General features: G+C 36.3%; 1 protein-coding gene across 2 annotated transcripts in view; it reads right to left on the reverse strand.

Moving 5' to 3' along the window:
* Nucleotides 1-12,852: 12,852 nt before the first annotated feature.
* The window catches only part of LOC106711751 (probable ATP-dependent RNA helicase DHX35), a 30,348-nt gene continuing 25,877 nt past the window's right edge, over nucleotides 12,853-17,323 (reverse strand). Inside the window, exons 15-16 of one of the 2 annotated variants that reach the window (XM_045684825.1) lie at nucleotides 15,476-15,626; nucleotides 12,853-13,076 (exon numbers count right to left, since the gene is read on the reverse strand). In XM_045684825.1, the coding sequence (XP_045540781.1) occupies nucleotides 12,962-13,076; nucleotides 15,476-15,626 (266 nt within the window). In that variant the 3' untranslated portion in view covers nucleotides 12,853-12,961. Of the gene's footprint in view, nucleotides 13,077-13,315; nucleotides 15,627-17,323 lie in introns of both variants that reach the window. The other variant, XR_006756527.1, reaches the window with a different exon arrangement.

Raw genomic sequence — 17,323 nt, forward strand, 5'->3', positions numbered from 1 at the left:
AACTGGCAACACATTCGTAATAAAATAATTATCACCATATTAATTATAAACAATAGTCGACCCGCGTGCTGAAGTAGTGATTTAGATAAATTTTAGGGTTCCCTTATCGTGTGAAGTCACATTTACCTACAGACAATTTGCGAACGTATTCAAGGTAACCATTTTCACTGCCGAAATATAGAAAGATGTTTTATTTATTTTTTTAGAAGAAAATGTTGAGGGATGACATGTTTAAATTGGTTTTATAGCAGTGTTAATCTTTACTAATATAAAATGCGAAAGTAACTATCTGTCTGTTGCGCTTTCACGGCAAAACTACTGAACTGTTTTAAATGCAATTTGATATACAGATAGTCTAGAGAAGAGAGAAAATAGTTGAAATGTTGTATGAAAGTCTCGTTATTTTTAAAGTTAAAAGATTTTAATTTATTTATTAAGCTGTTAATTTGATATAAATATATAAAAAATTCAAAAAATTTTAACCTCGAGGGTGTAAAACAACAATAGGAAATAGGAGATGAAAGTTTGTATGGGAATATGTAAGGTTTATATGATTTTTTTGTAAGTTTAATGTGTTTTGTTGTAATATTTTAAAAGTTCAAGTAAAATAATAAGTCTAAATAAATAAAAATGTTACCAGAAAACAGTATTACAAACGAACGAAGTCGCGGGCACAGCTAGTCTACTACAATTATGTTTATATACAAACAAACTTTGTTATATTTTCACCACTATCGTACCTAGAACACCTATTTAACCTTTACAATTGAATGTTAAATAGTCGCAAGTACAAACTCCAATTTGATTACTAATTCCTAGAAAGAAATTAACTGCACTCATAATCTTACCTAAATAATAACTAGTAACACTCAGCTATTTACTTATTCATATATTAAAAAAAAAAATAATAGCAATTGACCGATTTCAAATATCCTTTTGCAAATATAAAGCTACTTTATCACTAAGTAAAATAGGCTATATTTGTTACTAGTTTTTTTTAATTCCCAGTGACACATTGGTACATGGCGAAATTCAAACCCAATACCTGCAAATTACAAGTTAAAAGCTTATATATATATACCATGAGCCACCAACGTTCCTGTAGATTGGTAAGTCATGAAAATAAAACAAATTATCCATATAAATAAAATTAAAGTGTCTATATGTAACATTATTTATTATGTTTGTATGTAACTAATAAACTAAAAAATAACTGGACCGATTTCAGAAAATATTTCGCTATTAAAAAGATGCATTATCCTTGAGTAACATAGACTATATTAATTACTTGATTTTTTTTATTTCCACCGCAAACGAAGTCGCGGTTAAAAGCTAGTTTTTAAATAATATAATTTCATAACAAGAGTAACATCCTACTTGTGACTTAATAAAGATAAGCGTTATCACTTTGCTGCCGGTTTTTTTGATAATCTTAAAACAATGAAGGCCGAATAATAGTCATGTCTCAGAGACAGATAAAAAATATCCAAAGAATTGCAGTAATTGTTTAACTTCGCATTATAAAGGATTAAAATTTTAGGTATATAATAATTTAATAGATATGGATGTAGAGATGGATAGATGGATGTTTGTTAGTAAGTCCAGAAAGGATTAACGGATGTCGATAAAATTTCGCAGAAATGTACATTGTTAGGAAGAACACATTTTACAGTACTTAAGTTTTTTTTTATTCCAAGCGGACAAAGTCATTGGCGACAGCTAGTTATACCGATAAAGACAATAATCAATAGTGACGAATTACGTATCTATACTCTTTGATGGACAAAGATTAAATACTTTGCCAATGAGGTGGCATAATGACCTGAAAACCTTTGCCTTTTTAAATAAATAGATAGGTGAATGGAAAAGAATCGCGCGGCAATTCTAGTACGGAATAATTTTATAAATAACAATAAATATGCATTTAATTTCATTTTAAGGATTTAACAAAGTGATAAAAGTATTTTGACTGTCGTGATTTTTTCTTTTTATATGTATAAGGTGGCAACCAAGCAAGTGGCACCTGGATTCGCCGAAATAGCGGCGCGACCGCTGCCAATAGACATCAGCAATTTCAGATTACGTTGCCTACCTTTAATCGACAGAGGAGATACGTACAGAAAGACAATATTTCCCTTTCCTAAGCGTCCCCTCCCCACTCAAATGCACTTCTCCTTCAAAAGTACTCAAAAAGTACTTAGCAATCGTTTAAGCAAGATCTTAGTATATTAAATATGAAAAACTATATTTAGAAATTAAATGTCTTTATCTATATATATAAAAGAAAGTCGTGTTAGTTACACTATTTATAACACAAGAACGGCTGAATCGATTTGACTAAAAATTGGTGGGCAGGTAGCTTAGAACCAGGAAACGGACATAGGATAATTTTTACCCCGTTTTCTATTTTTTATTCCGCGCGGACAGAGTCGCGGGTAAAAGCTAGTTAATAATAACCGCCAGTAGCTTAACGATTAAGGTTACGGATTGCCTCTAGTGGTTGTCGGTTCGAATTACTAATTCAAACAATACTAATTTACCAAACATTATACAGCGTGGAAGTTAGAATGGTCTTGAAAATGTATTATAGATATAAAAAAAAATAATTTATAAAAAACTTTTCACAATGTTTATGATGTGGCAAGTATGGGCGATATTAAATCTTGTTCAACCAATGAGGGCGTCTGTTGATAACACGCACCGCATAGTGTCACCTACTAATCTAAAACCACACCCCGTAAAAATATACTATTACACCTCCTGTATATAACTTGGGTTAACAGAGACAAAAATAAAAAAAGTCACAAAAAAAATAATTTGAAAATGCTTTCTATTTCATTTATGTTTTCTTTGAGGGAAATTCAAATGTAAATTTAAGAATCTTGTTACTAAATTTTTTCATCACTGTTGTTTCAATTTAAAAAAGCGCCATCTAGTAAAAATAAAATAAAACTTTGCTTGAAATGAATTTTTTTTAATCAGTTACAAGAACGAGTTAGGTTAAAGTATCCAAAAAATTTAATATTTAACACGATTCGACCTCAAAGCTTTAAAGAAATATAGCTTTCAATTTATGATCGTCTTTCAGATACAAATGTAGGCCACGCGAACTTTCTTCGTCGTTAAATTGTTTTATTTTCTTTTGATAAAAGAACAATGAGAGCCGAGCCTTGTTTTGTCTACATACGTTATGAGTCATCATGTAAACAATGTAAATTTATTTTTGTCTGCAAGTTTAGCGACACTTGTAGCAATATAGTGGGAGATGTCAATGAACTTTTAAGGACACGTGCACTTGACACACGCACGTGCATTGGAAACGGAGAGCCACAAGATTGTGTTAATCATAATATTTTACATAGTTAACTGAAGATTTTTCTTAGTAACTGTCGGTATCAATGGTAGAGTTCGGAACATTAGATGCACTAATGGCCTGTTCAACCGGTGCAATGCCACCATTATCGTTGCCAGGGGGAGGCAGACAGCAAGCAGGCAACCATGTCGATGACTCAAACAGTATTTTTTTTTTCATTTAAAAATTGATTAGCAATTTTTTTGTTATAAAGATTTTTTTTTACTTCTACTAGTACTACTCCCAACCTGATTCATTAATTGGTAACGCCCTTGAAGACCACGACCACACAGAAGACATGTATCAAGTGGAAGTCATTTCGCGTCTCGACTGATGATTGTGTGTGTGTTAGAGACCAAATTCTAGAAATTCTTCATTTTCAATTAAATTAGAAGGGATGAGAAGTGAACCCAGTGGAGGAGAGGGACATAATATAAAAAAGGTGTTATATTTTCTCTATCCATTTTAAGGTAGATTACATATCTTTAAAATTTCATTAGCAGATGTCTAAAGTTCGGTATTTAAACAATATCAAGTGACCGTTTGCAATAATAAAAAAAGGAATTAAACTGATACGACTCGAGGTAGAAACCCAATGTGATCATTAGACCACGAGGTCTACATAATCTTATCGGCCAACCTTGCACGTGGCGTGCTCGAGAGAACGGAAAAAAACATATAGAAACATTATCTAAAAACAAACAAAATGTGTTCAAATTAGTACATGACTGATATGCCTGACCAACAAAAACAACCGTAATCTGTTTGTTTGTGATGGACAGTTACAGTTACATACAGCCAGTTGACACTATAGACCAGACAGGTAAAAGACCAAATAGGACCTATCAAGCAATGAAAGACCTTGTGTCTGACGTAGCACTAGACTGTGGTGAAACGATCTGCCTTAAGGGATTTCTAAAACAGTGATAAACACTAGCAACAACAACTTCTGTTGCACGAATGTGACGGCTCGCCCGGTGCAATGACACGCTTAGTCTGATGAGTGTGTGTGACGGAGGCCTAATTATAGGCCTCTTTCTTTTCTTGTTAGGAAAGGATGGGAAGGGGAAATGGATTTGATGGAGGTAGAGATGCAAAAGAAGAGGAAATATCCTCATACTATGCCTCCCCTCATCGGTAACTTAAAGGTAGGCAACGCATCTACAATAACGGATGTCTATGGATAGCGGTCGTCTTGCTACTTCAGGGAATTAAGGTGGTCGCGTGCACGTTTTTCTTATTTATTTTATTTAAAAAAAACAGAACGACTTAGGATCCTACAAGAAGCGTGCCTATATCTTTTCAATGGCCGGCAACGCATAGGCAGTTTATCTGGTTTTGCAGATGTCAGATGTCTATGGGCGGTGAAAGTCACTTAGTTCCAACTGATAAATATTCCCTTTGCCCCATAAAAAACTACTAAAACAGCATTAATACATTGCAGACATTGCACATGTAGGGAAAGAGTGTCAAAGTTCAAAAAAAAATGGTAAAATTAAATTAAACCTATGGCTCTGAATGTAAATATCGACGCTGGAAAGCATAAACGCTGTAACCCTTGAAATAGCGAATATGTTTTTCACACGTTAATAATTTCAAACATTATCAAACGATAATAATTTTATTATAGGTTAGCACAAACTACACAACATTGCTAAATACCGCATGCTTGTAGGCGTATCAGCTCACGAGTTATCATTTTTTGGCTCTCCTGTAAACTTCATACTTTCGGGGTTACAGCGTTTACGCTTTCCAGCGTCGATATCTATTTAATTCGCTAATAAATCGTCATTTAACCGTGATACATGTTGTTTTTTACAAAGAATACTAGGACTTGACCACGATTCCACCTCTCAATCACTTACGCTAGTATTTCATTTTCCGCTAGCGCCCGCATCAATGCAAGAGTTTTCCAGCCCTCCTAGAAAAAGTAAGAGACTCTCAGAAGCGATTCCAAAACGAACTTCTAATGTATAGAACTGACAATAACTTTTGATTCGACACGATTTTTGTGATTGTCGCGTGTCAGTTCTATTCGTTATTTAAATCCGTTATGGAATCGCTTCGGTGCTTTTCACTTTGGTTAGGGCTGTTTATGCAAGCCATAGCACTAGCGTGCGAGAACCGTTTTCATTGGTAACGCCAGCATGCGTTAGGAGATAGTCCTTACTTTTCCTTACCGCACATTGAACACGTCAAATCAGCATACTTTTGATACACATGCTGTATAACAACCGAGTTGTCTACTAATTAGAATTTTAAGCAAGTGTTACATCAGAGAGAAACAAGTTTCAAATAACTTCAAAGATAAAATGTAACATGTTACAATCTTGAATATTGCAAGTGATGCAATATATCTAAGTTAGTTTAACATCCGCAATGAAATGCTTGTGAATCGTACGATATTACGTCACAGATATGCTAATTAGTCTACCAATCTTGTAACATGATGACAAGGTTACAGGTCAAAGGGGATAAGGCTTTGATAGGACGATATAATCATTATGTGGAGCGACAACTTGTTAAACCTTTTTAAGTCATTTGCGCGAACTGATGAACGTGTAATTTGAACAGTTATACAGCAATCGACTGAAGCTATTTAAACAAAAAAAAATCTTGTTATTATGAATTACTTGAAACAACCGGTGATCATTCATGAACACAATAATCTCTGTAAGAATAGAAATATTATGTCACCTAATTAAAAATAATTAATAATAGAAAAAACCTTAATTAGATCAACGAAAAATTAGTTAGGAAGGGGAAGTTGATTTGGCAGAGGACCTACAGGGAAATTCTTTCTGTGCGTCCCCTCATCTAATGATTAAAAGAAGGCAATGCATCTGCAAATGCAGGTTAGTCACATTTGACAATAAAAAAAATTACGTCTGTAAATAATGAAGCTACATTGAAAAGCGAAGTTGCTTAAAATCGGCTCTATTAGTTGACCGTGACCATGTAGGTAGTAGCTCTATAAAGAAATATGAATCTTACTAATATTATAAATGCGAATGTTTAGATGTTTGTTTGAAGGTTTCTCCAGAACGGTTCAACGGATCTTGATTAAACGTGATGTAGAACATAGTCTGGAAGAACACATAGGCGTACTCATTACATAATTCTTTATAACGGAGTCGCGGGCGAAAGCTAGTTTAAAAATAACAATTGAACATTAGCAAATATGTTTTTTTTTATGATAGCCTTTACAATTGGGGTAACCTCTTCCATTAGCAAAGATTGTAATATTATTAAATTTGATAACTTCATGACATTTTTATCTAAATCGCCTTGAAAAAAGAAAGTTAACATCACATCTCTATAAGGTGCCAACCATAAGTTACGTCACACCAATTTCATGATTATTTGACCCCTGTCCCATCCTTGTCACAGTTGGTCACATTTTTAACACCCCCATACCTAGTGTAATGTCACATATATTACAAAAAAATGACGACTATGCGTAGTGTGGCGATATTTATCAGAGTATATATTGAAAAAGTGTAATATAACTTTTGGGAGCCCTCCCCACCACTTATTAAGCTATGTCCCACCTCGTCGACCCCTTCTCCTTCCTGCGACGTGTGACGTAATTTATAGATAGCTCCTAAAGATAAATACAAAGTAAATAACTTAATACAAATTACTAATAAGTTATATACAATACAATATTATTTATATTTAATTTGATAGTTATGTATAATTAAAACTAATCGTCCGTAAACAAATATAACGGATAAATTGTAGAACCTTCTACTATTATCACAATTCCGTTAGAACAACCTTTGATCTGGCATTCGTTAGCGATTCATTACACACGTCGTTCATCTCTCTGAACTTGTCCAACTTAGGGTCGGCGTAAGGTTCCCGTCCTTTTAAAACAATCTATCTGTCGTCATCTCCATCATCACCCCCTTCTTAATCACCACCTTTCACGCAATCCATCCATCCACACTCATAACGTTTTGTTTGCCATGTGATTCTTCCCTCCTAATAACATGCCCATACCACGCTAACCTTTTCTTAATTTTTCTACTCTTGGTGCTACTTTCAGACTTCCTTTAATATACTCTGTATTCTATGCACTCTTGTTACTCCACACATCCATCTTAACAGTCGTATTTCCGCCACATTAACTCTCTTTGCATCCGTCTCTTTAACAGCCCAACATTCGGATCCATACGTCATGTCTAGTCTTACGATGGTTTTATAAATTTTCACCTTTATTTTGATAATAACTAGACAATAATTGCACAAAGTTTCGTTCCTAGGGAATTATGCCAAAATATGGCAAATAGCAACGCGCTACATGTCTATGCCCACGTATGTCTATGTCACGTGGCTGAAAAGAAGTGGCCACGTGGTTAAACCAGACCTGTACATTACAAGTTAGCCACTGACAACAAATAATTAAACATAATAATATAAACATACTGTATCCAAGCGAAAAGCGATGCCTTCCTAGAGACTGAGAGATTTATTTCGCAAACAACACAAGATAACGCAGTTCAATATGTTAATTAAACACTCGTTAAATCTTTAATTTTCTTTAATTAGACATTAATTAATTTGGAGCTGATATCATCGTTATTTATAAAGGTATGCTTCTAGATGTTTTAACTAGAATAAATAAAAAAAAAACACATAGAAAAATTAAGTCAGACTTTTTATTAAGCTTGATATCAAAGACTTTGCTAATTTTAGTAGACTGGTAGAGAAATAAATTAATCCATAGAATAAAATATTTAATTGAAAATATATTAAAACAGTTCTGACTTATGCATATACTAGGTGTGACCTGCGACTCCGCTAATTAGTAGCCTACGTGGTCTTACAAACTATGTTCTACATCTATGCCAAATTTCAACGAGATCCAAGTATCCGTTCTGAAAATACCTTCTAACAAACATCCATCCTAAAATTCGCATTTATAATATTAGTAAGATATCTACTAATTAATATCTATCTATATATATAAAAGAAAGTCGTGTTAGTTACACTATTTATAACTCAAGAACGGCTGAATCGATTTGACTGAAAATTGTTGGACAGGTAGCTTAGAACCAGGAAACGGACATAGGATCATTTTTACCCCGTTTTCTATGTTTTTATTCCGCGCGGACGGAGTCGCGGGTAAAAGCTAGTTTAATTTAAAAAAGTAAACATAACTGACTAATATGGATCTAATCCTCAGATATTAAATACATAGGTCCATATTTTAACCTCAAAAAAGACAAACAAAACAAAAAGCCTCCATCAACGTTTTAACCGGCTTGTATTGGAAATTAGCGGTCGTTAGTGATAATGCAAACTCGTGCAAACGAAACATAAAAATAAAATTAGATAAGATGTCATACATTATTTAATAATTCATGACCCACATATTTATGTAAGTCACTTGTTTTAAAATAATTAAACAGCTTAATTTCGCATATTCACATAATCGCATAACATCTCTTATAAAAAATCTTGATAGTTTTTTATTTAAAATTTAATTTAAAGTTTGTATGTATTTTGTTTTGCAAACTTTAAAGCTTTTTAAATATCAAATAGGGAAGACATGTAAAGTTGTAATTCCATGATTATAATCAAACAAGGATAACTGGTGAGAGGGGCGCTACTGTCGCGGTATGTTCTGTTAGAAAATATATAAGGCTGGTTTTACAGTCACGCGTTTCGGCAGCGCCGTCGGAGCGCGCGCGCTCGGATATGTATTGGGGTATTAGTAGCGTTTCAAATTCGCGCGCTTGAGCAGCGCCGTTCGTTGAACGCGTCCTATTCGCGCGGCGCGGTCGAAGCGCGCGCCGCTCGTGCGCTTCTACGGCCATTGTGCGTTTTAGTCTCACGCCGTTGAGACGTGCCGTTAGGTACTGTTGTGTACAAAATGAATCACATCGATACGGGTCGAGTAATTGACGAAGTGCGAATTAGAAGATGTTTATGGGACCCGGCCGATGAATTTTCCACTGGAGCTATGGGGATGCGACGTATGCTGGATCTTCGTAAAGAAAACTCTAACTTGCACAGTAATTCGTCGAAACTGCTGGTTGATAGGCGAAAATATTTATAAAATTTATAACTATTTTCTCGTAAATCAGAGAAAGATGTTACGTGTTCGCCTCTCAGTAACCTTGTAGCGTTATAAGGATCAACACCTACTGTTCTTCGACGTTTTTGTTGCCTTTTTTTCCATAAAAAGAAAATAGCCAGTACTCTTACCGCATTGCCGTTCATTTTGTATCTGTTTGTACACGACTGTCTCACAGCAGCGAAACGCGCCGTACTAATGTCGTTTTTTGGTGCACCGCTGTTCAAACGCGCGCTGTCCAACAGCGCGCTGTCCAACAGCGCGCTGTCCAACGGCGCGTCTAGCGGCGTGACTGTAAAACCAGCCTAAAACCTTCATGGGTACAGAAAATGGCATACAAGAAAAAAACATGACATGACAGCTAGAGTACGAAAAAGATCACGTGACACTTTGTTAACGTAAACAGGAGGGCGCTAGTGAGGTGACATAATTTAGTGAGATTTATGCCAACCGGGTCAGATAGTCGATTTAAACTTATTAGCAAAAAATTTTAATTCGTTCTCAATAGACAATACTTTGGAGGAATCTTGATTCATTACGTTATTTTAATTATATTAATACATGAAACCGTGAGGCAAAAACTTTGTATCCTTCATTAGCCGACTTCAAAAAGAAGGAGGTTATCAATTCGACTGTATTTTTTTATGTGTTACCGTTACCGCGAAGCTCCGCCGCTGCTGCTCTGATTTTTTTAAGAGTTGTGTGCACGGATGAAAACTAAAATTTAGTTTAATAATATTTAAAACCCAATCGAAATTAATTTGGAAAAGAAGTAAATAAAGCTTTTTTATCAGAAATTAAGAATATTTTATATTAATTTCTCAGCTTTAGAAACAGTCATTAGAGATAAGCACAGGTGGGCACAGTTAATCGAAAAGTTAACTTCGTTAATCGTTAATTCGTTAATTAAAAATTTAACTTCGTTAATCGTTAAAGCGTTAAATTCTCGAAAATTTAACGCAAGTTAAAGTTAATCGTTAACAGTTAACCATACCAAAATTATACATACTACTTTAACACTTATGGTGGTGACACTTGTTTGAAATATTAGTTTGATTATTTTAATTATGAAAATTAATTTTTATTATTTTAAAATTAATTTTTATTAATATGAAAATTAATTTTTATTAATATGAAAATTAATTTTTATTAATATAAAAATTACACAAGTTATAATGACAGTTCCGCCCATGTACTAAACAACTATTTTTAATACAGTTGCGAAAAAAATGAAGCAATTCAATATAATAATAAAAACACAATTAACTCAACTAACTAAAATGTTTGGAAAATGGCGCCAACCGTAAAAGAATACAAACAGAGATTTTTTTTGTTTTCTTCACCCATTCTGGGTAGGCAAGGGAAACTATGCCCAGACAGCGAAGTCTTCGGTAGATTATTTTTATTGATATGAAATTTAATGAGATGAAATAAATTGAAACCAACCTAATTCATTGAATCAAATCATTAAATCTTATATTGTAATAAATTAGGAGCTTCTTTTTAGAAATATTTGCATGAATCATAAAAACTTCGTGGTTGGCTTTTTCTTTTTAATAGACATTATTTTGAGTGTTGGGAAAGAGAACGCACGAGTTTGGAAAAGCTAAAGAAAAAGTACGAGTAAAAAAGTGTTCTTAATACAGTTGCTTAAAAAGTGGCGTATTGCAGGGACGAAGAGCGTTCGGAATGTGGGCTATTACATACTCGTGATTTTATAGACTCGTTATGAATTATACTATTTTGAACCTTCTTTTGATTTTGTCCTGTTGGTCACGTCTTTCCCGGACGCTCTGATGCATCACACTTGCACGCGAACTTCACATATATCAATTATCAACTCGTTCGTTCACCATTCGAGTCGCCGACAGTCGCCCAACATAGCTGAACTTACGAGCGTGGCGTGGCGCGTAATTTAAACAAAATGACAGCACGTCTCCAAGTTTCTAATTTAACGATTAACGGACTTTTATTAACGGAAGTTGAGTTTAACGGAAGTTAACAAAAGCGTTAACACTTTTTGAAGTTAACTTAAAAGTTAATCCGTTAAGCAAAATGTTAACTTCGTTAATTAACGATTAACGGATTAACGAGTTAATGCCCAGCTCTGGAGATAAGCTTATCAATAATACTGTCTGCAATAGAAAATTGATTATCTGTCACTCACACAAACAGCTAGGTCATGAGACACATCACATCATACTAATATTATAAATGTGAATGTTTGGATGTATGGATGGATGTTTGTTTGAAGGTATGTCCAGAACGGCTCAGCGGATCTCGATGAAATTTGGCACAAATGTAGAACATAGTCTGGAAGAACACATAGACTATTTTCTACGTTTTTTTTTAATTCCGCGCGGACGGAGACGCGGGCGACAACTAGTAATATAATGTGACGTAAAATTTAATCTCAGCTTATAATTAATTACATAAATACATTACAGAAAGTGTGCATTAGAAATTTCTACATATTGCATAATACCTTTATAGTGACTAAAACCTCTTTTCATCTATTGTACATGAAAAAAAAAATATTAAGGTTTTATTTTTCTTTATTTCCAGAAAATATATTTAAAAATGTTTAATAAAAACCATATATCAGATATAATTAAATTGTTTCAGATATACAGATATATATCAGATATAAATTCATTTTTAACATAATTAAGTTCATAACACAAAGCAGTAGGCTAGTTTCACTTCACCTTTTTATACGTGGTTTAAAAATACGGATATGAGACGTGATAATGTCTTAATATTTATAACAAGTATCAAGTGTTATCGGTCAAGTTATTTGCAGTTAATTAATTTGTTTACATCTCGCAATCTCGTATGTCATGTTTATTTATTATATTACTCTGTTTACCTGAAGGATAACTTTTTATTGATTATTTATTGCTGCATCCTCAAGCGACACTAGAATCTGTTTAAAAAAGGTATATTTAATACTACGAGTATATTATACTTTATTCAATATTTAATATTAAAAATGTATTCATATAAATATAGATTGGAAGTGAAATTAAAAAGTTAATTTCTAATAAGATTAAGAAAAATAAAAAGCATTGCGAATTCGTTATGAAAATCATTTCAAAATTAACAAACGCCTTTTTTAAAGTACGGCATGGTGCTGCCATCTATTAGTGAATATAGTTAACAACATAAGTGTTTAGTTCTTGTTTTAAGGTAAAGCTCATAGATGGCGGTATAATTAACATAAATTTCAAAGTTGGGAAAAATAAAATCAAGTTTTACTATAAAAATTTAATTAATTATTTTCATATTTATATGAGAAAGTTAAGCATCAATGTATTTTAGACATTAAAAATTATTGCATCAACTTGTTATTCAGTACTCTTGATATTTGTATTAACTATTTCTGTAACAATCTTGATACTTGCATCAACTTCTGTACTTTTTGATGAATTAATAAATCATTTCTATATCAATCTTGATACTTGTGTACATTTGCTGTAATAATCTTGATACTTGTATTGCATTCTGTACCAATTTGCTAATCATCAAGTCTCTCTGTAGTAATGAGGTGCAACTTCTATCAACCAGTCTTTCTGTATTGTCATCAGATCTCTCATGTACGTCTTCTCCGCCACACTCACAACGCCCGCGAACACCACCCTGAAATAAGCTCTCGATTTGAGACGATATTTCATATTATAGTACGACAAAGTTATCTGACCAGGTGGGTATAAGTTTTTATTATAACAGCTCACGCTCTACGGTTAATGTCAAAAAAGTTGCATAGCCGTGACGTATGTATGTAGTTGTCTTGTTATGTATCACATAAAATCACAGTAGATCTCATGATATCACGTTGGATCACATAAGATCTCATTAGATCTGAGAGTGTATTTTACCATTTAGGTTGTTGGTGATGATACAGACAGCTGTTTGTGGCGATGTGCAGCTGAGCGCCGCGCACTCCGCACTCCGCAGTACGCGCCGGCAGGGGAGAGACGCGCGGCACATAAGATCTCATTAGATCTGAGAGTGTATTTTACCATTTAGGTTGTTGGTGATGATACAGACAGCTGTTTGTGGCGATGTGCAGCTGAGCGCCGCGCACTCCGCACTCCGCAGTACGCGCCGGCAGGGGAGAGACGCGCGGCACATAAGATCTCATTAGATCTGAGAGTGTATTTTACCATTTAGGTTGTTGGTGATGATACAGACAGCTGTTTGTGGCGATGTGCAGCTGAGCGCCGCGCACTCCGCACTCCGCAGTACGCGCCGGCAGGGGAGAGACGCGCGGCACATAAGATCTCATTAGATCTGAGAGTGTATTTTACCATTTAGGTTGTTGGTGATGATACAGACAGCTGTTTGTGGCGATGTGCAGCTGAGCGCCGCGCACTCCGCACTCCGCAGTACGCGCCGGCAGGGGAGAGACGCGCGGCACATAAGATCTCATTAGATCTGAGAGTGTATTTTACCATTTAGGTTGTTGGTGATGATACAGACAGCTGTTTGTGGCGATGTGCAGCTGAGCGCCGCGCACTCCGCACTCCGCAGTACGCGCCGGCAGGGGAGAGACGCGCGGCACATAAGATCTCATTAGATCTGAGAGTGTATTTTACCATTTAGGTTGTTGGTGATGATACAGACAGCTGTTTGTGGCGATGTGCAGCTGAGCGCCGCGCACTCCGCACTCCGCAGTACGCGCCGGCAGGGGAGAGACGCGCGGCACATAAGATCTCATTAGATCTGAGAGTGTATTTTACCATTTAGGTTGTTGGTGATGATACAGACAGCTGTTTGTGGCGATGTGCAGCTGAGCGCCGCGCACTCCGCACTCCGCAGTACGCGCCGGCAGGGGAGAGACGCGCGGCACATAAGATCTCATTAGATCTGAGAGTGTATTTTACCATTTAGGTTGTTGGTGATGATACAGACAGCTGTTTGTGGCGATGTGCAGCTGAGCGCCGCGCACTCCGCACTCCGCAGTACGCGCCGGCAGGGGAGAGACGCGCGGCACATAAGATCTCATTAGATCTGAGAGTGTATTTTACCATTTAGGTTGTTGGTGATGATACAGACAGCTGTTTGTGGCGATGTGCAGCTGAGCGCCGCGCACTCCGCACTCCGCAGTACGCGCCGGCAGGGGAGAGACGCGCGGCACATAAGATCTCATTAGATCTGAGAGTGTATTTTACCATTTAGGTTGTTGGTGATGATACAGACAGCTGTTTGTGGCGATGTGCAGCTGAGCGCCGCGCACTCCGCACTCCGCAGTACGCGCCGGCAGGGGAGAGACGCGCGGCACATAAGATCTCATTAGATCTGAGAGTGTATTTTACCATTTAGGTTGTTGGTGATGATACAGACAGCTGTTTGTGGCGATGTGCAGCTGAGCGCCGCGCACTCCGCACTCCGCAGTACGCGCCGGCAGGGGAGAGACGCGCGGCACATAAGATCTCATTAGATCTGAGAGTGTATTTTACCATTTAGGTTGTTGGTGATGATACAGACAGCTGTTTGTGGCGATGTGCAGCTGAGCGCCGCGCACTCCGCACTCCGCAGTACGCGCCGGCAGGGGAGAGACGCGCGGCACATAAGATCTCATTAGATCTGAGAGTGTATTTTACCATTTAGGTTGTTGGTGATGATACAGACAGCTGTTTGTGGCGATGTGCAGCTGAGCGCCGCGCACTCCGCACTCCGCAGTACGCGCCGGCAGGGGAGAGACGCGCGGCACATAAGATCTCATTAGATCTGAGAGTGTATTTTACCATTTAGGTTGTTGGTGATGATACAGACAGCTGTTTGTGGCGATGTGCAGCTGAGCGCCGCGCACTCCGCACTCCGCAGTACGCGCCGGCAGGGGAGAGACGCGCGGCACATAAGATCTCATTAGATCTGAGAGTGTATTTTACCATTTAGGTTGTTGGTGATGATACAGACAGCTGTTTGTGGCGATGTGCAGCTGAGCGCCGCGCACTCCGCACTCCGCAGTACGCGCCGGCAGGGGAGAGACGCGCGGCACATAAGATCTCATTAGATCTGAGAGTGTATTTTACCATTTAGGTTGTTGGTGATGATACAGACAGCTGTTTGTGGCGATGTGCAGCTGAGCGCCGCGCACTCCGCAGTACGCACCGGCAGGGGAGAGACGCGCGGCTTGCGGGAACAGACCTGACACTACGCAGCGCATTACACGGACACATTTACCTGCAATGTAACAAACATTATCAATTATCTTTACCCCGATATACAGCAGGGTAAATATTAGTTTCATATTATTTTGAATAAGCAGAGCTGGGCATTAACTCGTTAATCCGTTAATCGTTAGTTAACGAAGTTAACATTTTGCTTAACGGATTAACTTTTAAGTTAACTTCAAAAAGTGTTAACGCTTTTGTTAACTTCCGTTAAACTCAACTTCCGTTAATAAAAGTCCGTTAATCGTTAAATTAGAAACTTGGAGACGTGCTGTCATTTTGTTTAAATTACGTGCCACGCCACGCTCGTAAGTTCAGCTATGTTGGGCGACTGTCGGCGACTCGAATGGTAAACGAACGAGTTGATAATTGATATATGTGAAGTTCGCGTGCAAGTGTGATGCATTAGAGCGTCCGGGAAAGACGTGACCAAGAGGACAAAATCAAAAGAGGGTTCGAAATAGTATATTTCATAACGAGTCTATAAAAGCACGAGTATGTAATAGCCCACATTCCGAACGCTCTTCGTCCCTGCAATACGCCACTTTTAGAGCAACTGTATTAAAAACACTTTTTTACTCGTGATTTTTCTTTAGCTTTTCCAAACTCGTGCGTTCTCTTTCTGTCAACTGTCAAAATAATGTCTATTTGTTCAAGATGCAACTCACATATTGTAATCACTTAGGTCGTTAGATGGCGTAGTGTTCTTATTAGATCGCACTATGGTTTGATTAGCGTGGTAATGTATACGGACCGCGAGTTAAAAATAAAGACACGCTCAGATCAGAATACAGTTGTGGTTTTATTTAATTATTGACCCTTCTAGTAGTTCACAAATTTCGAGGAGCTGTCAAGAAAACACGCGAAGTGTTAAACACAATTAAAAAGAAAAAACCAACCACGAAGTTTTTACAAAAAAAAAAAATCAATGAAGTTTTTATGATTCATGCAAATATTTCTAAAAAGAAGCTCCTAATTTATTACAATATCAGATTTAATGATTTGATTCAATGAATTAGGTTGGTTTGAATTTATTTCATCTCATTAAATTTCATTTTCATTTCATACCAATAAAAATAATCTACTGAAGACTTGTTTGTTTGGGCATAATTCCCTTTGCCTTTGGTGAAGAAAACAAAAAAATCTCTGTTTGTATTCTTTAACCGTTGGCGCCATTTTCCAAACATTTTAGTTAGTTGAGTTTATTGTGTTTTTATTATTATATTAAATTGCTTCATTTTTTCGGAACTAATATATTCAAATAAATATTTTAAACAAGTGTCGCCACCATAAGTGTGAAAGTAGTATGTATAATTTTGGTATGGTTAACTGTTAACGATTAACTTTAACTTGCGTTAAATTTTCGAGAATTTAACGCTTTAACGATTAACGAAGTTAATTTTTTTATTAACGAATTAACGATTAACGAAGTTAACTTTTCGATTAACTGTGCCCACCTGTGTGAATAAGCTACTAGAAAGTTATTTTTCAAATGACATTATGATGTTTATTTTTATTTTACTGTAACAAAATAGCAGGCAATCGCTAATCTATATATATATATATAAAAGAGAGTCGTGTTAGTTACACTATTTATAACTCAAGAACGGCTGAATCGATTTGACTGAAAATTGGTGGGCAGGTAGCTTAGAACCAGGAAACGGACATAGGATAATTTTTACCCCGTTTTCTATTTTTTTTTTATTC

The sequence above is a fragment of the Papilio machaon genome, chromosome 27 (assembly GCF_912999745.1).
Source record: "Papilio machaon chromosome 27, ilPapMach1.1, whole genome shotgun sequence".
NCBI lineage: Eukaryota > Metazoa > Arthropoda > Insecta > Lepidoptera > Papilionidae > Papilio > Papilio machaon.